Raw genomic sequence first — 23,864 nt, forward strand, 5'->3', positions numbered from 1 at the left:
CAGCCTCTTAACCAAACATTAGGAAGAAAGTTAACTTTAAAATGCTTTGAAAGGTCTGTTTTCATGACAGATGGTAATAAGGGCTCATCAGTGCCAATTTTTTTTTTGTTTCCACCTCAGTTTTCAAAAGCTTAAGTTTTAGGTTAGTGCTTCTGAAGGAACCATTACATGTATAGAGGAAAAATGCAAATTACAAAATTAGATTACTCACTATTTTTATTGTGTGTAACATATTTTTCTAAATAACACTAACAGATGAAGAGTAAGAATTTGACCATGCACTCAGCAGAACACTTTTCCTTTCTTTTACTAGAATCTTTTTTTGTTTTTTTCCCCAGCTATTTGTCCTTTAATCTTTATCTGTACACCTGGACAGATATTCCTCTCACCACAGACCCCAAAAGATACAGCAGTCAGTAGCAGGTAGAGGCTTTGTTTGTAGAATACACTCACTAGTGAAGACATGGTAGAACTATATTTTATTCAAGAAAACCCACACATTCTGTCCTGTGGTGACCACAGGCTTTGCTAAGCCATAGATATTAGCAAATACTGGAACAAAATACAGTGTATCAGATTGAATCAAAGCATTTAAATTCTGAATTACAGTTATAATTTTCAGGAAAGGCTAGCTTCAGAATTGCATCATAGTATCTAGTACAATGTTGTGCAATGTAAGTGGCAGAAGCAGAAATGGAGTATTGGTCCTAATAAAAATCAAAATGTAATGACTCTTGTATGATATTTAAATTGTCAAGACAACAATTCCATAGCATTCTACCAAAGGCAGCATATAGTTACAAAAATACTGGTCCAGCATCTTGTTAGTGATGAAGCAATATCCAAGGTGCAATGGCAACATGCCATTCTTAGTGAAATATTTTTTAAAAAACTATTTTTTCTATTTTCCCCACACTGATACTAAACACCAGAACTTCTATGACAACCTGTAAGCAAGTCACTACTCACATGCGTATTGCACCAAAGATTGATGCAAAAACACATTTTCCAGGTTGCAGTATAAAAGAAGCAAAGTCTAATAAAACTATGAATGTGCCAAAAGACCTTTTACTGCAACTGATCTCAGATGAGCAGTTTGCAACCTCTATTGAGCTCTGAACAACTGTCCAAGCTTTCCATTCTATCCATTATCATGAACTTAAGGATACAAAAGTAAAAGACAAAGTCCTTAATATTGAGAACAGAATTAAACCACTTTATACTCCTCTGAATTGATCCACAAAATAAAAATAATCTGCCCTCCTCTCCTCCTAATACCCTGGTAATTTCAAAGTCAAGCCATGGAATTACCCTTGTTCTGATATTGCACAGTGCTAGGATTGTATTGTTTCCACCTAGAAGTTCAAACACATACTTGACGGTGACCAAAACTGCTGGTGACAGTAGACCTGCTTAAATTGTGGAGGTATCCCAAGAAATGTGCATCAGATGAAGACACAATCTAAATGGCAAAAACCACTGCAGACTTGGCTGCGGTTTGGACTTGGGCCAAAAATACATAAACCTGCTTCATTTCCTTTGAGGAAGCAGGATCAATTAATATCTTAACCAAAAGACAAAGTTGAGTAAGATCAAGTAACCATGTGACATTCAATGTTACATTCAACAACACAGAAATGAAGGAGTAGCAGACAAGAATATTATTAATATTTTCCTTTTAATAATGGTTTAGTCAAAAGTGTAGCTTTGAAAATCTCTAGCTCATTGTGAAAACCTGAAGAAGCTGGGAAGTGACCTCACTTTGATCAGTTTAAAGCTGTGGCTTGGCCTATCTGCTTTCAAAATCTCCGGTAGCTCTGCCAACCTTGTAAATAAAAACTACTGCCTGGAAATAAAAAGTAGTCAGCCTTTAGAAGTTCGTGAATGTTGTACTGTAGCAGCCTAACTCTGACTGAAGAAGAAAGATATTTTATACAGTAAACAAAAGACAAAGTAAACTGAAATCTTCAGAGATCACCTTAAGTGTATACAATTTGGATTCTCATTGACATTTAAAACTACCAATCATAAGGTTGCCACCTTACCTTTTTCTGGACTGGCACACCTGATTTTAAACAGGTTTTTCTCCAGTCTCCCAAGTTTCTGATCCTCTCATTCAGTTTTCTGCTGTACTGCTCCCCTACCTTCATGCTGAATACCGAGTCAGTCCTGCCTTCTGCTTTTCTTGGCAGGAGGCAGAGCAAGCTTTTAATTTCGGTAGTCAGAGTGACAGAACAACAAACGCACAGCAGATAGAAGAGCTTAATTCTTCCCCAGGAAGAAAATACATTTGGTTCAACAAAGGGCTGCAAAATCTTCCAAAGGCACCTCTTTCCCCCAGTTTTTGCCTGAAAGCAAGATGGCAATCTTAATTGAAAAGGGATGCTAAATCTTTTAAATAACTTAAAAATTCATTTTTATATAAAGCAGCAAAACCATTTTTCTCTGCAGAAAGAGAAATGTTAACAAAGAAACACACCAACATAAATGCACTGTTGATAAACTTCAGCTAGTTTAATTTCACAAGAAAGTAAAACTTTAGGACTATTCTTTAACCTCATCAGTACTTTCTGAAGAAGATTCTTTGGCATCTTCAGTCCCTCTGTTGCTTTTCTCTTTACTAAGATTTTCACTTTCTGATTTGGTCCCATTAAATAAAGAGTTTTCACCATTTACAAACCCATTCTCTGTGACTTCAGCATCAATGGCTTCATCAATCTTTAAGTCCCCTTGCTCTTCCACGTCTTCTAGGTTTCTCAAGACAATAGGCAGTCTAGAGTCTGCCACAGTGTTCTCCAACAAGGCAATATGGCCCTTGTCATACTTTGGAAGTGGAACTCCATCTGCCATTTGTTTGGTATAATACTCTCTGCTGGCAGCTGCGCTCTTCACTGCCTTCTCCAGGATCTCTTTTTCACCTAAGCGCAATTTGATGGCCATTATCGCATGTGGAGTGAGGTCATGAGTCTCCAGGAAGGACTTATCGACCTGTTAGAAAAGAAAAAATGAGTCTGTTACTAACACCCCACACAATAAAACAGGCCCTCATCTCATCTCTTTCTCTGAGCAGGAAATGACACCAGGCTCTCCAGAGCCAAATGGACATAAGGGGGTCTGCAAGGAATCCTAGTGAAATTTGTCATGAAATCATAAAAAAGCCCAAAATTTCTGCACATAGATCAGGCTGCATGACAAGCAAATACAGGTTACTTCACAAATACATGCAGCATGTAGGTTCACTTATACATTTGCAATAGGAGCATGTTTCTTTGCAGTCTGGAGAATGCAACTAACAGACAACAAGTTGAAACTGATTCCCCTACCTATTTGCAGAGAAAAAAGCAAATAGTCTCTACTTGGAGAATCAAAGGAAAAATACATTAACAAAATTACATTAACAAAATTTTCTTTTTTGCAATCTTATTTGATTTTCCTTAGATAATGCAAAACTGTTTCTGCACTTAAAAAGTACAGAATGAATTATGTACTAACATTCAGATTGAAGTTTGCAAAGACAAGATGGAGGACAAAATATCTTTTCCTACAATCACAACACACAGAAGAATTCAGACATTTAAATTACACATAATGATCATTTTACCTCCGCAGTTGTTTTATAGGTTTTCAAAAGAAGGGATGCTCTGGCTTCCAGAAATGTCCAAAGTTTAACTTCATTGTCCCAACTGACAGGAAAGTCAGAGTTCCCCAGAGTGAAGATTTTGCCAATTGCATGTTCACCTATCAAGTGCTCCTTCAGCTCTTCTGCAATAAGTATAAAACCAATCTGTTAAAAAACAATCTCATCATTCACTTTGTCAGTTGACAAACTGCAGAAAGATTTATTTTCAAGTGTATATCTTTGAGCAGCTAACAAAAAATAACCCTCTCCTCAAATAAAAATTATCAGATATGCTGCTTTTTTTCTAGGATTTGTCTCAAAGAGACAACTGGAAGTCTTGAGGTCAGCAAAAAATGGGCCTTCTCTCCACTTGGAAATAAAGATACTTTAGATATCACAGCCTCTCATACACAGCGTAAATCTGTCACAGTGAAACAGAATGTTTTGTAAAATCATTCATAAATGAAAGTGAGTAAATTTGTAAAGAGTTCAATAACCTTTTTGAGAATAAAAGGAGCATGCCAGAGAGTGTGCAAATAGCAATGGAATTCTTTTTTCTATTGTTTTGGTAATCTTTTTCAGTAGCAGAAACTTCCTATAGGTGGTCAGAAAAGACATCTATCAAAACTCAAGAGCAGAAAATATTTAATCAGCTCCTCAACATCACACAAATTTCATTAAACTTTTAATTAATAAATTTGACTACTGCAAAGCAGTTATCACAAACTTCACCAAGAGCTTGCATGCAGTTTCTCAATAAATAGTTTTCTTAAACAGTATTTGAGACATAAATAAACTGAGCACAATCATATATCAGAGAAAAGCAATTAAAAGATTCACTAGCTATATTTTCCTCTCCAAGACAAAATTCACTTCCTCATCAGCATCCTAAAATTTTCTTCCCTTGAATTTACTTCCCAGAAATATCAGGCAATTGGAATAGATGGATGTTGTAGGTCCCTTCCAATGAAAATGTTCTGGTATATTCTAATTTCTTAATAAGTTCTAAAAGATGGATGACAGGACGAAGTGAAGGCACAACACTAAGTTACATTGTTGTTATTAAAGAAAGCAAATAGACCACATGCAAAAACTCAACTACTTCAGTATTCCTGCTGGCACAAAAAATCCACATCATCTGCACAGTATTCCTAAGTGCAAGGGACTTCTCTCACTGTCATGACAAACTGTCACATCCATAACCTTCAAAACTGCATCTAACCAGCAAGGAGCTATTATGAGCATTTAATGAGAAGTTTCACATGCACAAATAAGGTGAATATTTATTAAATGTACACATATTTTGTACCACAAATAAAAGTAACAGAAGAGAAACACTAGAAAGACAGTCTGAAAGTACAGAAATTTTAGATTACCAATTATCAAAATATTGAATATTTAGATTACAAATTACTAAAACATGGAAAATACTCAACTTTGAAATGTCTCTTCCGTATTTCCTCTACAGTACAGAATATTCCAATTTCATACTTAAATGATTCCAGTGGTGATGGCTGAAATGCTGTGATTTTAAGCATGTAAACCCCTAGGTCTTGCATGATCTTGTTCTGCAAACTATTTTGAAACCTAAGAACTAAAGATCAAACTCTAAAGCTCACTCATTCACAAGAGTCTGGGAGATTAAAAGAAATAAAAAATTGTATCATCTCATGCTTTCAGAGTAACTGAAATATTCCCTAAGATGAAACGGCCAAAGACTGGGGTTCTCAGTAGCTTATAGATTCTTTTTTAACTTAAAACTCCTCAAGTTTTCTGATCCTCTATCTTAGTGTTTTATATAAATGTCTATCACATTCCTACATTAACAAAAAAAAAACCTATCAAAAATCCCCACAACAAGACAAGACAAAAATTAGGTTATCTTCGTAAAATATCCTACCTTCACTCATACAAAACACTCGAAGGAAAGCCAAAAGCTGGGCAGAGATTGCAGGCTCAGTGGAGTGCAAGGCAAAAACACTTGAACTAATAAAAGAAACAATCAAAAAACAACAGTAAATACAAGTCTAATTGTCATATCTTTGAACTTATTTCAACATAAAAGACCATAAAGTATACAGCAAATGTACTGCTACAAAAGTAACTTCAAAAAAATTAGGTAATATTAGCTCAAACTAAAAAGCTTCCCTAACCTGTATCTGAAAAGAATGATTATCTCTAGAATTTTACACTTAAAAATATTTTATACAGCTTTCATAATAAATTCATGAAAATGCAATGTTTCGTGTGTGTTGCTCCTAATAGTACCCTCTGGACTGAAATGACTAAAGGAAAATGCTGTGATTCACACACTGAGCATTGTAGTATGTCTGCAAGGGATAGGAAAGAAAGTAAAACCACAGATTGCTTCAAATTAATCCTTGCTCTGTTTCTGTTCAAATCGTTATTAAAGCAAATGCTTTTTTCCTTGTATATGGTTCAAATTAGATGATAATATAGCTCAGAGAACTTCTGTAAATATTATTACAGTAACTTTAATTTGCTATTCAAACAGGATAAATATTACACCTATGAAAATTATCACAAAAGAGCTTCATATATGCTCTGCTGGACACTATATACTTTGGAAATGTTTTTAAAAACCCATGGCATTGTGTTTTACTTACGTTGGGATACCAGCACGAGCTAAGACCTCTGCCTTCATAGCATACAGCCTGTCACTTTTACTCACGCCAAGCTTTATTTTCACTCTGTCATGTGAATTATTATCAAAGAAAAAACCACTGTGGATCACAAATTCAGCGTTTGACCGAGTGCCATAAAAAATGTAAATCTAGAAGGATGAAAAGAGAAGTGAAGGGACAGGATAAAAGCTTAAGATCAGCTCACAAAACTGACATAATTTGAAAGTTATTTTCTAAAAGAGTTACTATTCTGAGTACAAGGTATATTTGGTTATATGAAGAAACCTGCTTTGTTTTCTGGTATTGACTCAAATGCTGTATAAAATGTGGCAATTACACTTTAGAGGTAGATGCAAACATATCCATGTAAGAGAGACTTTGAAAGGCAAGAAATTCTTATTCTGTATTTTAAAATAAAAACATTCTGGTTTCTCACACTGTCATAAAGTACCAGCATATGGAAATAAGCTTTCAAAGGTTTATTAAAGGATAAAAAATCAGAGACAAGGAGGGCCCATTAAAAGAAATGGTGTTTCTGGAGCAATTTTCCCCAACCAAATGGCCACTCAAAACTATGCTGCTGATAGATTAACTTTACTTTCATTTAAATGTTACCTTAAGGTATGGATATACCACAGTACATCATACAGAGAGATCTGAGCCGTGTTCAGCCAGTATTTATTTTTGTTTTACTCTGAACTCTTTTCTATAAAGCATATAGTTACTTTAATTCATATTTTTTAAAAAGTTCCTAAATATAACCTGCAGAATGTATTTAACTCAGGGCTAGGCAGTATGAAATTCATGGGACTAGAGGTCAGAGTAACAATTGTATTCTCCCACATCAAGAGGATATTTTTCCATTTGTGTTTGATAACAGAATTGTCAATCAGAAAAAAGTTCCAGCAGTTACAGAATTCCCTTCAGAACCTCAGGGTACAGCAGTGCTCTGGACGCTTGCAAGCTTCCATCCTCTCTAGCTGACAGAGAAAGGCACAGCGCTCTCTAAAGGGCTCAGTAACAGCAATGATGCCATTTACTTTTTCTGTTTTCAATTTTGTATTAGAACTGTTTATCCTAAGAACTAAAGTCTTCAGTATGATACTGAATTATAGTAAACATTAGACTGCAACACACTCATATGATAAACACGTGATCTGCCTAGGTATATTAAGCCACTGCGTAAGGAGAGAGTTGCTCACCCTCTCAAGTTTTAATCTCATATTAAACTAAAAGTCAGATATCATGCATAGATTACACAGTATGCTCTTACACCCCAGGACTATTTTACAAAAAATCCAATTAAACACAGTGAGAATTGCTTTATTTCAGGCCAGTGTTTGACAGACTCTGTGGACTTCTGCTGCCTAACATTTTTTAGTAGTAAAAGCATGGATCACACACTCTTCCTGCTGAAACTGTAAGAAATAACATCTGCATGGTGTATTAAAGGACTGAAGCATTATATAATTACAGTGCTTTAAAGATGTCACTAACAGTTAAAGTTTGCATAGAAATTCAAAAAACCCCTGATAAATAGCAGACAAAGTGAAACTACTAAAATAAAATTGAAATATAGGAACCCTCTATAACTGAAATGGAGAGAGCAGCCAGAACAGCTATATGACACATCCACTGCCAGCTGTGGAAAATTATAAATTGGATCACTTCTGGAAAAAACTGTGGACCCCTTTTAACTCATCACACCACAATTGGAAAAAACAGAAAATATTTGACTACCATAACAAATTCTGAGAGCAAAAATATACAATCACTATAAACCCCAGCATAGCAATGAGGATAAATACACTTCTGGAAAGATGTATTCAAAAAAGAAAAAATTCCAGACACTTCTTTTTTTAAAAAAATAATAATACATAAGAAAAATTAAAATCAAAATATTGTAAATTTTAAGACTGGCAAAACAATACAGGAAAAGTAATAACTCAGAGGCTGAGTTACAAAACATTTCAGGATGTTTCATAGACAAGGCTTTGTCTGGCCATGCTGACTGCACAGGCAGTAGTCAGAAAAGGAGTGCTGCTTCACTTGTGGATTTAGGCTGGCTGCTGGCACAGCACAGGGGATTCCTACACTGCTGGAACCACTGTCTTCAGTACATCACTACTTTGGACACTCAGTTTTGTTTTTGAGCAGTTCTGATCAAAAAAACTGGATTCTGAGCTGTTCCATGCATCTTTGCAAGACTCTCCTGCTGCCTCAGGATGAAGAGGTAAAGGCATGCATGCCTGGATGACAGGGATGGAGTATGTTTTGAGGTCCTTTCTCATTTTTCCACTGAGCATTGCAATGACAACAGCATGGGTTAAAATGACTGGCATTTCATGTCAGCTTCACACAGTACATGACTGAACTGCATTTCACCTCTCTCAAATGAATGAAGACTAACAAGAAACATAAGCCAACAAACACAATTGTTAATAAAGATTCTACAATCCACTATTGCAGAAAAATCTAAAAAATATTTATCTTTGGTCCTTTGGATATGGCCTTTTACTAAACTCTTCCAGAATACCAAACTTGGTGGCTGTGAATGTTCACTCACCAATTTTAAATATTTCAACTAGTTCTATAAATTATGAGGAATAAAACTCTCCTACAGTTGGGGTCTACCAAGTGATAGAAAATACTCTGAAAAATGCACATGCATTTAGTTTGGTAGTATTTTTACTCAAAATTAGCTCAGCATAATAAAATGCAAATGTAGCAGGGTTTAATCCAGACCACTACATTATTAAAATTTTCTGTGGAGTCACCAAGTGTCCACAGAACTTAATGAAACAACAATAATGTAGACAACTCTTCATATTACCTGCTCTCCTGCCTTGAAATCTTGAAGCGCTACACATTCACACCGGTCATCTTCCAAATTGTAGCCTGTAGTGATCTATCCAAGAAAAGAATGACAAAAGCACCTTTAGCATTTTATATTTCTCTCTCCCACCACTGACAAATTTTCCTATTGGAAATAAATATTAACAATGGGAATTGCACATGTTTCTTTCTCAGCACAATAGAATACAGCTGATAGTGATTGCTTTATGATTCCTAAGCAATCTCTTTTTTAGAAAAATCTCTGCATTAAAGAAATCTAATGGAGGAAATAACCTACCTGAAGTGAACAGAAGGCTCTGAGGAAAGTACCCTCCACAGAGCACAGACAAAGTACCATGCTAAAGCCGGCAGCTTGTTATAAAGTTCTGGAGCTTCCAGTCACTCCCATGAGGCCCAAGGGAGCAAGGCACTGATAGCTCTATATGCTGTGCTTTATCCTTCAACTGCCAACACATTTTTGATCTCTCAGTGAAAAAGGATTAGATAACTGTGGATCTTTAGGGGATACAATCTTCAGAGAATTATAATTTACTTGAAAATAATCCCTTTATCTAAAAGTTAAGTAATACTCTTAAAATGCTAAATGGATTTTTGTGATGGTAGCTGGCAATGGAAGAGGATAAACTCTCTTGACAAACCTGTACTTCCCCAAAAACAATTACTAGACTGTAAAGGGGTCACATTAACAAGTAAAGCTATCCTAGAAATGTAATATTTTTATAAAGTGACAAACAGCATGTTCTTGAATAGCACGACTGGAGATGCAGCCACAGGATGGAACATAAGCTGCTGAAAAATCAGAAAGCAACTTTTATGGTAGGTAGTCCGAGTTCAATACTGACAGAGGTAACTTATGGAAAAATATGCTACGGGCCTGGGGAAAAACCGAGAAGAAGCCAAAGATTTTCTCTCAGCCTTCGATCTCAGCCAAATATTCTCTTCAGCCTCAACCTTGCAGCTTGTCCAAAGACAGAACTCCTCAGATTATTTCAAAAGCTTGGTTGATGGCTTACACATTAATAGTTTTGCACTGCTTGCATCATTAGATGTGCATTTGTCAGCCGAAACAGTGCTTTCAAATGGAGCAAATCCAAAATGTCAGCCCCAAGCATGAGCAGCCTGGCCCTGCAGACACTTGCAGAAACCTCCCTGTGCGGATGCCTCACTGCAGGTCTATTTAACGGGTCTGTGGCATGTGGAGATCAGTAAAGAACATGAGAGTCGTGCCATACAGCCTACTGAGAAACACAGGCTGCAGTACTTGAACATAGAAATTCCTGTGCATTCTCTAATTTGAACCGCACAATTTTAATTAACATCTTCAGGTTAGAAAGTTATCCTACCCTGAATTGTAGATTACAAATGCTAAAGGATGACAAATCTACCTTACTAGTTCAAATACAGTCATCTTCTGAAAAATTGTACCTTTCATCCAAAAAAAAAACTCTTGATCTGTCCTGAAATTTTCTTAGTGTGTAAACTCAGTGAAATAGCTCTGAACATGAAAAGTCCTCTCCAATCCCTTGAAATTCTGGTGGAACAGGAGGCTTTCACAGACTGGGGAAACTCCAATATTTTAAGAGGAGGATTCTGTCAGTTTAAGCATGCCTCACTGGAGTACTGATCTTCCTTTTAAATTTTTATTTTTGCTTAAAGAAAAAAAACCAAAACAACACACAAAACCCAGCAGCACTTCTGAAAGACTTTTTCTATATAGCGTAATGGAGTGCTAGACTCCTATTTCCTCTTTCTTTTAATAGCAGTCACGTAAGAGAATTAACAGGGTGTTTACTTCTCTTCCCACATGATAGCTGACAAATTGCATCCCTTCAGTTTTATTTCTGAAGCAGACTGATACATGAATTTCAAGTTGTGTATAAAGCATGCAATAGTCTGCTTGGTCAGTGATTAAGGATGGACCCAGCCCAAGAGGCAGAATGTAGCTCATTCAAAGCTCTGTCAGAACTGGTAATCAACCTCTGACTGTCAAAATACAATCCCACTAAAGAATAACAATGAGAAATGCATGAAGACAACCATTTTGAAATACTTCTTAGAGGCAGGTTGATCTAATTAATAGTGTCAGAAGCAAGAAAAAGCTGGATGGACCTAGCTCCAGCTAAAATCCAAAGAGCGTTTTATGATCTAGCTCATGGAAAAGGGCCCCGTGGAATAAAGCAAGAACAGGGATATATATGGCTGCTGATTGACCTGAGAAGTATTTCAGCAGTACATTTGGAATAAAATAGACAGGGGTGAATTCAATATCATCTTTTGTTTCTTACATTCCTGCAATGAGTAACAGTTCCCTTCATGTATTTTAAAGGAATTGTGCTATGATTAGAGCAGATCCCACCCTCACCTCACTCTACAATAATATAAACTATGATACAGGCAGCTTACAGTTATCTTAGCAGTCACTCCCCCAATTTCTAATAATAAAAGGCAACTAGCACACAACAGAAATAACTTTAGTAGCTTTTCTTAGCCCATTACCAATATTACAGTTTTCTATCCTTCCTGATTTATATCCATTTAATTTTTTTCTGTAGAAATATGAAATAAATGACTGAATTTTTCACATATATACAAAATATTTAAGTTCAGCACAACCCCTTTTGCCCTTTAGGATATACTTCAGCATAAAAAAATGTTTCCAATCCTGATATACTACTGCATTAGGAGGTTTAGCTCCAGAGGCTGGCTCCATATCAAACCCATTGTTAAACAGCATCATGAAAATAAAAATTACTTTATCAATTTAAATAGAAGTTTGAATGAGTAAAACAACATAAATGGCTCTTTTAATATATGCTACTTAAATTTTCCCTCACAGAACCTTGATTCTCTTCCTCTTTACTCTAATCCCAACTTTGAAGGCATTCATTAAGAGTTGTCTAATGAATACAGACAAGTCTCTGCAAAAGCATCTGAAAGAGATGCCCAGCAGGAAAAGGGTACAGGAAGTACTGATGCTTGCAGCAACAACTTATATTACAAAAATACACATTTCTGAATTTTAAGCAATCTTCTTTGTACCAAAGACTCTTACATGAACTTTAATGCTAAATCAAAGCTGTGAGATTGCATAACAAATAGGCAAAGGCAAGAATCACTGTTAAAGAACAATATGTAATCACCTTGCAATAAGGGAAAATAAATAAATAATAAACCCCAAACACTTGCAACTTTGTAGCCTAGCCTACCATGCCATAACTGATCATACAGTCATAGTAACACTAAATTAGCTAAATGTCAAGTGAAAAAATAACTTGCTTTACAGTTTGTTCATTTAAAACAGACTTTTTTTGGACCAACAGCACTAACACATACTGCTGTCCTAACACTCAGGTCAACCTTCCCACAAAAGAAGCAGATCACTTGAACAGTATGGTCATATCCAGTGCTTACAATAAATAATATCTACTGGAAACACAAGTAGGGGGTATGACTTTTGAAGCATACATGAGCATGACTAAATAACATTGATAAACCAGCCTCTCTAGGTTTCCATTTCCTCACCTGAGCATTAACTAGTCTGTTAATGAAATCAGGAATTATCCCCTGAAGTAGCGCACGTAAGCCAAAATGTCAGCAGGTCTGACTTTCTATATACATATGTCACCTTTTAAATGTTTAATATGCCCTAAAGTAGTATTTTTGCATTTTGTTTCTTTGATGTAGTAACAGATGTACTGTTTTTGTTGAACTAGGCTTTGTTCTTGTTGTTGCTGTCTCTATAACAAGGCTCTTTGGGCATGGTTAGGAGAGCAGGCAGTATTTCTCAGTTGCAAATCTCTAACCACTTTCCCTAGTTATAGCTACAAGAGGCAACCTCCATCAGTGTCTGCTTTCTGTTCTCAGAACAAATTTGTCCAGTACTGTGCATCTTTTTTAGCTCACCAAAAACAAAGCTCCATGTCAGGAGACTATTCAGACTTGTCTGGACAAAATGTTTCACGTAAATGAAAACTTTTAAAAGTACATTATATGTATGTACTTTACACAGGTATCACATCAGTTGTAAAGTTTTCCCTATATGAAGAAAGCCCTCCCTATAAAAGCTATCATAAGATATTTGAGAAACTGACAAACCTTTCTTTCACATATTAGTTTTTTGGGGTCTCTTGGGAAGATAACATACCTATGTTAAGATGCATAAAAGAAAGTGTTAATAAACTGTTGTATAGCAGTTGAAAGGCTTAATACTTAAGCCCTAAAGTCTTTCAGCAACACTGAAGAAATCCTTACCAGTCCATTAGTATGATTACACATGTCCCATAAAGGTATTAGAGCCAATGTAACTCTGGAACCATCTTCTGTTGGAATCTGATTCTGCCGTGTCATAACAGAGGAAACTGCCCATCTGCAAAAGTTAAAAACATGAGATGGTCAATGTTCAAAGCATTAAAATACAATTGGCCGTAGTCCCACTGAAGCAATCATTTAGACTGGGAGTTTCCAAACTCAGTTTCCTTAAAGATCACACTGACTATAGGAACAGTAGAAGGCAATATCACTTGCAGGAGAAGCAGTAGCTCCCAGGTTTCCAAGACATGTACACAAAACAAATACCAAACTGGGATTGTGATCCCTCTCCTCTTTGCAAGAGAATCTTCACACCTTCCATTGTCTGCATTCCTCAACCAGGATCCACTCCCTATGTCAGCTTCTGCTTCCCAGCCCTTCACCATATATGTACCTCACGCTATTTACCCCAAACCCAGGGTCACCTACTCCTGCAGGTTTTCCTTTCTCATCTACGTGCAAACTTTTGTAAGAGCCAGGATGTATTTTCCCCCTCACTCTCTAAAAACCTTATGTACTGCATGAACTGGAAACCAGTGTAATCACGTGACACTTGCATGATCTTTTCTAAGTGTTTCTCTTCAATTTGCAAGCTTTTGGCTTACGTCAGTATTGCTAAATTTTCTGCTTAATAGAATTGAGAGGAAAAAAAGTCACAACATTCCAAACAGATATCCAGGTAAAAACCACAAAGAGAGTATAATGTAGTTCTTTAGCACATGGACATCATTCAAAACCCTTCTAAGTCAGGTTAAGTAAACAAAATGCAAGCTACCTTTTCAAACATAAAAATCTTTAGAAAAGCTTAGAATTTCAGTATTTTCTAGAATTTAATTTTTTATTTTATGCCTGACAAAAAACTAATATTAAACAACAGTGGAAAAAAGAATCTTAATTTCACCATGTTCTGGCCTTAATACATACATGTGTTATGGGGCTTTTTGAGGGAAAAAATATGTCATCAGGAGAAGGTCAAAATAATTTTAGTTCCACAGACTCCACTACTAACATGTACTTAATATTAATATGTACTTAATATTAATAATTAGACTTCCTGAAGGATTTCTTCAGAAGGACTAGACAGCTAAGAAAGACAGTGGCAAACTGAAATCTACCTGATTTCTAAAAAGAAAGTTAAATTGTGGATAATTCTGATATACAAACACTTCTTAAAACAAAGTAACAATATGCTTCTTGCTAATTATTGTAATTTTTCTATAAAATTTTAGACTGCTTTACAGGCAAGTTGGTGTGTTCCTTAGTGACCCTTTTAAGTGAAGGAGGCATGCTTTGGAAATCCCACTTTCATAGTCTTACCCACAGGTACAACTAGGCTAGAAAATCCCTCATAAATGTCTTTTATTCATGCTATTTGAATAATTTAAGAGAATTAAAACTCTCATTATCTTAATTATTATTCTTTTTATCTTAGTTCTGTCACCCCTTATAGCACCTCCAAGTGACACTCATGCTTCATGTGTAGAACTTCCATTCTCCAGCTCTCCTGTTCAACAGCAGCATTGATATTAACTTTTACTAGTATGTGCTGGTAGAGCCTTTTATGGATAAAAAGAAAAAAATTTAAAAAAAAAATTTTAAAAATTTCCCCAAACCCTAAAACTCCTGCCACATCTACTGGTTTATTTTATTAAGAAACAAGGAATTACCTTAGTAATCTGACTATGTGTGCCAGTTGGCTAAACTGACTGCTTATAACTAATGACTATTCCTTTGTAACAATTAAAATCTGCGTATTTATTTCACTTTCTTCTTCATTAAGAAAGTGTATTAGTATCAAATCCTACAATTAACATTTCAGTAACAATAGGGCTTTCCCACCAATGAAGAATTCCAGGGCCCCATATTTACCATAATAAAAACAGAAACAAAACAAAGTACAACAAAATAATTAAAAGACAGACCAACCTGTAGTCGTCATAAGTGAAAGACTCCTTTAAGGGCAGTTTGCTGGCATTAGGATGGGTCTGCAAAATGTAAGTTGTATAGAAAGGTGAAAATAGGAAGAAAAGAAGAATCAGAAATCAGTCAGCAGAATTTCATTATTTAGCTGCCTAACAGATCCTAACAAGAGCCAAATGAAGCAGGAGGCGTCCAGCCGCGCTACAGAGGGATCATCATGCTATTATGCTCTCATACATCACTGTCAACTTAATTTGTTGTGCCCAGCAGCCGCCATAAATCTGTTTCTTCATATTTCAAGACTGGAACCCACAGACATTGTACAAAAATAAAAAAAAATTTAAGGTGGACTGAGTATATGAAGGTAAAACACAATCCAGCCCTCAATGCACAGTGGGGGAAAGAAATCAGACAATAAGCATACATTAGCTTTCACCAACTTCCACATTTTCCTCTGTGATATCAGTGAGGTATTTCACAAATGCAAGAAATAATATACAAGATTTTCAATTCTTCCTTGATACCTGTAACAGTGTTATTCAGTAAAAGTTGCACTACACCTCTGAAACAAAAGCAGATTAAAATATTTAAATAGCTTTGGTGACAAACACTGATTAGGCAGTATCTACATTAACCCATCTACACACGCTCCTATCTAAAAGTGGAGCCGTGTCATTTGAGAATGCATACCACAGTTCTCATTAACAAGCAAACATTTAATTTCCAAAAGCTCTAAGAAGCTCTGATACCCGTTATTTTTCTAACTTATTTAAAGACTCGAAAATACAGGTAGCTTTAAGCCCACATTCATACATTTTCTTTAGAACTTTGTTCCAATTCACAAATGGAAAGCAGTAGTAGCATAAATTTTAATCTTCAGGTTCAATTAGGTCTCTGAGACGAATTGAAGCAAATGATCAAACGGTTATTTCAGAAGATACAAATGATTTTTTTGCATAGCTCTATCTCTGCGACGCTTTTAATGCACGAAGCTCTATGTAGCACGCAGTTTTTTACTCTTGATGCATTAGCATCACAAGTGTGTGGTAATTTATCATTTCTCACTGTAATGTACTTGCTGGCACTGTGTGCAGGACAGTAGGGGATGAGGTAAAAGTGGCTCAAACCGTAAATCAATTAGAAAACAAAAGCTTGTGCTCAGCGCGCAATTTTAGGCAAATTATATATTACAAAAGACTGCCAATTGGGTGTGAGGTCCCAGGTGGCTGCTCCCCCTCAGCCCCTCCGGTTAACCCTTCCGATGGGCTTTCTCCGGAACACGACTGAAGTTAATAATTCCAGTGGCTCTTGTCCCTCCCCTCATTTTAAATTTTTTTTTATTATTTTTTTTTTTTTACAGCACTACGTTTCCGTATGATTTTCACTCAGATCGATGGCACGGTCATTGTGTAACAAACCCCTTCGAATTTAATTGTAGCAACACATTGTACAGTTGTTTCTTCTCACAAAAGCATTCAGCACAAAGCCAGGCCTGAGACCCAAACCAAGACATTTCAGGAGGCACCTTCGGGGCTGGACAGTCCAGACCCGAGGCCAGAAATGAACGCAGAGACTCAGCCTTCAGTCGGAATTAATTATTACAAACAAAAACCTCCCTATAGTTTTCATTTATGACAATCTAAGTTCAACTTATTGCTAGTATTATTAATGTATTTTGCAGCAGCTTAATAAATTAAGCAGGGAAAGACAGCGCCAACACTGCGAGTATCAGCCCTTCAGTTTCCCTTTACAGCACGCCCGCGTTTCCCTCCGGCCCGTGGAGACCGGTGTGAGGAGTCGGGTCTCATTGTGCGCCTCAAGATTATAGCCGGCATTCCGCATTTAGCCGCCGGAGCCCTGCGGGTGCCGCTCCCCGGGCCCACGGCCATGCCCGGGCGCTCAGCCCCGCTCCGGCCCCAAGGCCCCGGGCCGGGCCCTCACACCGCGGGCCGCGCGGGCCGGCACTGCCCCCTGCCGGCGCCGCCGCGCACCGCTCCTCTCGGCTCGGCGCCGCTGCCGCCCGGCCTGAGGGGCAAGGCACGGAACCAGCGCCTCCGGCTCCCCCAAAGTCCCTGAGTAAGCGCCCCGGCCGAGCGGGGTCCGACCCGCTCATCGCAGGAGAAAGGCCCCGGAACGCAAACACCCCTGTCTGTCCCCTCTCTTCTCTCCTGCTTTCCTCCTGCCCCTCGAACGGCAGCTTGTAGCCGAACGTGCTGTTTCTCTAAGGGTAAAAATGACTGTGGTCATGATGCACTAGAAGTGAAAAGGCATCGCAAACACTGCCGGGGCTCAACAGCCAAAAAGCGACTGCTACAGCCACTGTGTCCACTTCCAGCCCACACTTCATTCAGGGAGCACCAGCCTGCAGCCTCAGCCCGAACTTGGGGCAAATAACCATAGGATGCAAGATACATACACATTGTCACTGTCCTCTGTAGGAAACGTGTATTAGATAGATCAGTGGATTGCACGGAGATCAATTGCTCATTTCACACAAACAGCCCCCTCTAACAGCCAACCTGAACACCAAACGCATGGGCAAAGATCCTGGATGCCCCAAATGGTCTGTCACACTCCCCGTTTGTAAATCTGTGAAACTTCGGGAGTTCCTCTAAGTGGACACCATCCAGACATAACTCACATAAAACCACTAGCAAATTACAACAAAGGACAAAATACATGGTCTTAAAAGACACAGGGCAGAATAAAATCCCAGCATATGTAATTACTATATTTATAACATTCCGTGGTACAATATTCTAGTAGCTCTTTTAAAGTTAAGATACGTCAGCATATTTGATCATGTTAGATTTCTGATTCGGTCTACTTTACTATGTAACTTTAAAACCCTATAAATTACAAGGATCTGAAGACACACAAAAAAGAACAATATTCTGATTAAGAATTTGATTTAGTATGCAGCTTCTCTTTATAGTCCCTTGGTAAAAATGAAATCTCCCTAACAAACACTTAATAAAACCTGTCAATATATCTAGAAAGAAAAATGACACAAATGCATTAAGTATTAAATACCCTTGAAAAAAGTCACATATTCCATGAATTTTTGATGTACTATCTTGACATTAATGTAAAACCTTGATATTTATAATTGACAGATATTTAATAAAGTATAGAAGATGACTGCTGCATAGCATGCAAATTGCTCAGACTGCTCAAAAAAGATACAGACATATTTAAACTAAACAAACACTTAATACATAAAAAAAATAAGATCTAGCTTTTACAGGTTCACGCAGCTAGGTCTCTACAGATTAGCTTTCAAATGTGACATTATCCACTACATGAACCCTAATTTTAACTTACCAAGTCTGTATGAAGTAGTTTTAGAAAGTTGGGAGGGGAAGCTTTAAATAAAAAATGGGAACATGAAAATGTGAATATATTCATTTAGATGCAGGTCCTGACATTCTACTGAAAGAGTTATTATAAAGAACAAATACCATCTATTTCGTTACCCTTTCTGTGAAAATATTGTCAGAGCTGGCAATCAGGGTGATGACCACTGCAAAAACAAATAGTGGCATGCTGAATTTCATTTTCCTCCTGATGCTGCTATTCCTAAAAAAAAAAAAAATGAATAAAAAATGCTTTTTCCCCTTCAGTGTTCCAAGCCTTCTTTGAGACATTTGGAGGATATCTCAAAATAACCAGAAATATTAAAAAGTAACAGTGATTGCTGCCAGATTGTCTGCAGCCACTGTGGAAAGAGACAGACTGTTATTCTAGTCACCTAAAACACTATCAGACTAGAAGCCAGTTACTCAGTATGGCAATCAGAGGAAGGGGGGTGGGGGGGAGAAGAAGAAAAAAAAAGAAGAAAAAAAAAAAAAGACACTTCCAAACATTTTTTCTCTTCCCATGAAGCAGTTATATCCAGGGGTTCACATCTCATGTTTAATGCCTCACAAACTAGCAACACTCCTGATGTGCAATAGGGGCCTCTGTACTATTAATTTCTCCATCACATTTTCAGATGGACATCACAAGGTAATGATTCTCAGGTTCCAGAAAGTAGATGCTAAAGGACTCCCACTTTGAGGGCTTGTTTCATTTGAATGGCATAAAAGCTGCAGTGTAGAATAGGTGGGTGCCCTTCCAGCTAAGAAGCCACCACAACCTTCACTCTGCTTTCTAGCCTAGGGGCATTCATCTCCCCTCAGAGTGGCCAGACTTCTGAAGACAGTAACCCTTTTCCCCATTCAATCACAAAATGCTAAAGCTCATTTATCAGAGCTCCTAATCTTAATAGGGAATTTCCATTAAAATTGGCTTAACATTTGCTTGTTTACCAAGTGATGCAAAGAACAAGTCCAATTACTGTAATACACAATACCATGTCTGAGTAGAAGGAAAAATTAAAGTTTACTTAGTGTTAAATTTGTGTTCACATTTACACTACTAGATGCCTTGAAAAGAGCTGATGTATTTTTATGCAAAGTGATATTGCCCAGTGTATTCGTTTGTGCTATTAACCCTTGTATAATCCAAGTAGGAAAAGATTACTTTAATCACTAGATGTGATCCAAGTTAGGTTTTTCTAAAAAGACACCATTTCTAAGCTGAGATAAACTGATCATCAGACCCATCTGCTACTCCACTGTAATACATAGCCAAAAAAAGGTTTTTTAAAAAATCCTTGTTTTCACTGATTTCCTGAGTTTGTAGACAAAGAGATGGTTTGACTTCTGTGACAACTATTTCAAGTTCTCTCAAGTCCAAGGCAAAGTTGTGGGCAACCACTGAATTGATATGCCTAAATCAGATTTCAATAATCTCAGAAACCTCTTGTCTCCCCATTCAGGTGGAGACAGCTCCACTTCTACCCCAGGAAATGATCGTAGCTAGTGTAAAGAGTATACTGAGGCCACTACTGCACTCCCTTTACAGCCCCCAAAACACTAAGGGTGCTTGAAACAGTTAAAGCCAAAACCACTTTAAGCTTCCACCTTGTTAACTTTCATTCCTTTGAACATAAACCCCAAGGGCTAGTTGCTTTTGACCAAACAATTTTTTCCTCCTCTTCTTTGCAGATTCTTCTTTCTTTCCACTGTACTCATTAACATGGGGAAATTTCGTTATGAGCCTTAGTGGATGCTACTTGATGGTTTCAGGCCAATGTGTAGGTGTACAAAAACACAAACACACACACATTCAGGGCCAGAAGCAGTAAGATCTGTCAGCATTTGCTGGTTACTGTCCCTTTCCCAGCTCTGGAAAGCCTTTGAAGCAGCAGCCTTGAAGAGAAACTCCTCTCTGTGGAGCTGCTGAGGTTTTAACTGCCCTAAAGCTAAGTAAAATAAAGAATTCAGAATGGAGGATCCTAGTGATCTACAGGGAAACAAGAATTCACTTTTTCCATTGGACATATGCTGCCTAACCTAATGAGGGAAGCCAGTTCATTGTACAGGACAGGAGACAAAGCCAAAGATTATTTTACTTTGTAACAATAGTTTATAACTATGGAGGCATGCAATGGAATTTTCAAACATTGTAATTCATGAAGTGCTAGGAATAATGTTCACAAACTTGTGCCATTAAATGACTTTCCTAACTGAAAAAAAGATAATTCTACTTTGCAAAACCTAATAGAATGAATCTTAATATAAAAAAAGAGGTACCACAGGATCAAAACTTCTTAAATCTAAATAATATTCTTGCTTAATTCTTTATGTCAGCAATTTTTATTTACTTTCTGCCAATATACACAAGAAAGCACTGTTCCAGACTATTAGGGGACTCATGCAGCGGAAGCAAAGTGGAATGACTCCTTCTGGTGCAATGGAATTTAACTGCACAGTCCCTTTTTCTGTACCTTCTACCTGCAAAAATTGTTCTTTGTTAATGAGACAGCAGTGGCACAACAGACAACTCAAACCATTAACTATTAACTCAACGTGTGAAGGACTGACAACCCACTTCACATGCAACAGGGACATTACTGTTTGGTAGACAGAGTACACAGCAACAACTCTGAACTGACTGCAACTGAGCATCTCACCTCCAATCTTGTACCATCTCCTTTTTTAAATAGGAAGGAGCAAGACAGCCATGGACTCCTTGACATCCACTTCTTGATTACTCCATTTCAGAATACTACTTATTCTGTACATGTGTATGTATACACACACAATTCTGAAATACTAATCTTTCTCAAAACAGAAGACACTCATCATTTACTTATCATAGACCAAGTTTTCTATGCCTTTTTTTGTCCTTTCACAAAACCACTTAGAGCTGAGTGCAGCCCCAATAAGGGCTGAAGTAGAAGAAGCTGGGCTGAGATTAGAGATGCTTTGCAAACAGACAGCCTCCCAAGTCCCTCCTGAAGCAGTTTGCATAACAGAAAGACACAGGAGCTACATTATCTCCTGTGGTAAATCTCCTTGCAAAATATGAGTTTACTGTTCACGTTGAGCCTTAGATTTACAGGTTCTTTCTGCAGTGTTTCATTCACACAGGTACAGTAAGATAGCTACAAAACCCAGCTTCCTTGCAAGGGTCTATGTTTGCATACCATGATACATCATTTACCCTACAGGCTCTTCCTGAGGTACAAAGTTTACCTTGAACATTTTTCATCTCAGGAAACATTTTACCTCGTTAATTTCAGGAGCTAGACTTTGATGATTCTTGTGGGCCCCTTCCAACTCTGGATACTTTATGATTCTGTTTAGTGCAACACACAGGCACTATGTTAATGCACAAATTCATCCTACAACTCTACTACTAGTGAACTCCACTGTTAGGTGAATCACAAGCCACAAATAAAATGCTGTGATGGAAACCCTGAAGTGAACTGCTCTGAAAGGACAGAAATGGTATTTCCAATTCACAACCACTCCTCAAACAAAGAGTTTGCAATATGGCCAAAGTTTTGTTACCTATGAATCAACTACTCAAGTTTCCCAATAAATCCTACCAGGTGGAAGCTTGGATCATGATCACCTCATAACCAAACTTCCACAGGACATGGTAAGTCCTGGAACTAGAGGTCCTGCAGCTACAGTGGTACACACACTAACTAAAAACTTACCATTTCCTCTTCAACCCGCATTCAAACAATAGTACAAGAAAATAAACTTTGGTTTACTTAGCAACATATCAATGTCCTACTGTGTAGAGTATTAGCATTGGGTCTGACTGAAGAGGATAATCCACTTTGTAATTTAGTTAAATTACTAATTTTAACAAAGATAAGTACCCTGTATAATTTTGCAGTGCTTAAAGAATACATCCTTTGAGTATTCCGCTCTAAGAAACATCAGCTTGTTATAATATTTTAAATTTATGGAACATTTGTAACTGCTGTTATATCAGGAAAAATATTAAATCTGCACAATAAGTACAAACTTCATATGAGAAAGTATACTTGCAAGTGCATGATGATCTCCTGATGTCTGCTGAGGCATTCACTTCCACAAAAGACACAGACAACATCCCTGGGGATAGACTCAAATGTCCCACAAAGTGCAACTCAGTTAAAAAAAAAAGGCTACTAACAGAAAAGCAAACAAAAAACTCTCCACTCTATTGGCTGTAAAAAGAGATGCTTATCTGCATTCTCAACCAGGAGAGTGGTTGAGAACCCCATCTTCAAAAAAATGCCTTAAAAACCCATACTACTAACAAGAGAATGTATTATTCCTCCCAAATGTGGTTTAAACTATGCAGAAACAAATTTTGTTTTGCGCTGGCACATATGCTTTGAAGCACATCTCTACTTCTCTAGAGAAAAGCAGGCGTTTAGGCCACTATAGCAGAATCCATTCAGAATATAAAATAAATTAAAACCTGCTGATTAGGAGATCTTAACAATGTCTGTATGATGAAAGATAACATCTATATCCAAAATGAAAGATATGTTTTATCCTGTCTGTCCTCCAACTTTGAATCATTTTGACTGTAAGAAATAGCAGACACCAAGCAGGACGTGCCTGTATTTCAATCTAGGCCAGCATGGTCCAACTGGTGCCCATCGTCTGAATCTGGACCACAGGATGCCTCCATATGGCCTGCCACCTTTTCCTTGGAGGAGATAGGGAACAGCTGTTTCAGGAGCAAACGCTGCCTGAACAGCCAAACACCTCCTCCTGTGTCCGGCTGGCTCAAAGCCCAGAGCTGTCGCCGTGTTCCCGTGGAAGGCAAGGAAGGAACGGGGGAAGAAGGCAGCAGAACCTCCCACCCACGCAAGGACTTGAGCTCTTCATCTGCCTGACTTGGACAGACGCAACCCAGCAAAGCCTGGAGCTGCTTCTGCCCTGGCGAGGGGCAGCCACAGGAATGGCCCAACGGAGCCCCAGGATCTGCTGTTACTGTCATCATAGCCGGGGGTGGGTTATACCAGAAGTGACACAAAAATCAGGAATTTGGCACATGTTTGCAAAGTTTAAACCACCTTACAGCAGATACACTAAGTGGTACAGTACAAGCATACTGTCAATCTTCAATCTGCTGCCAGCAAAACAGAGTAATACAATATTTTGGCCTTCACAGAG

The 23,864-nt window shown here is 37.6% G+C and overlaps 1 protein-coding gene across 9 annotated transcripts in view; it reads right to left on the reverse strand.

Moving 5' to 3' along the window:
• Positions 1–267: 267 nt before the first annotated feature.
• The window catches only part of SETD3 (SET domain containing 3, actin N3(tau)-histidine methyltransferase), a 60,423-nt gene continuing 36,826 nt past the window's right edge, over positions 268–23,864 (reverse strand). For 8 of the 9 annotated variants that reach the window (XM_014250002.2, XM_014250006.2, XM_088058206.1 and 5 more), the window contains 7 exons: positions 15,355–15,413; positions 13,372–13,486; positions 9,098–9,172; positions 6,247–6,413; positions 5,520–5,605; positions 3,602–3,762; positions 269–2,988 (listed from right to left, as the gene is read on the reverse strand). In XM_014250002.2, the coding sequence (XP_014105477.1) occupies positions 2,545–2,988; positions 3,602–3,762; positions 5,520–5,605; positions 6,247–6,413; positions 9,098–9,172; positions 13,372–13,486; positions 15,355–15,413 (1,107 nt within the window). In that variant the 3' untranslated portion in view covers positions 269–2,544. Of the gene's footprint in view, positions 2,989–3,601; positions 3,763–5,519; positions 5,606–6,246; positions 6,414–9,097; positions 9,173–13,371; positions 13,487–15,354; positions 15,414–23,864 lie in introns of all 9 variants that reach the window. The other variant, XM_088058207.1, reaches the window with a different exon arrangement.

Source organism: Pseudopodoces humilis, chromosome 7, assembly GCF_049639895.1.
Source record: "Pseudopodoces humilis isolate 2021_Gansu_Grassland_sample_001 chromosome 7, ASM4963989v1, whole genome shotgun sequence".
Taxonomy (NCBI): Eukaryota; Metazoa; Chordata; class Aves; order Passeriformes; family Paridae; genus Pseudopodoces; species Pseudopodoces humilis.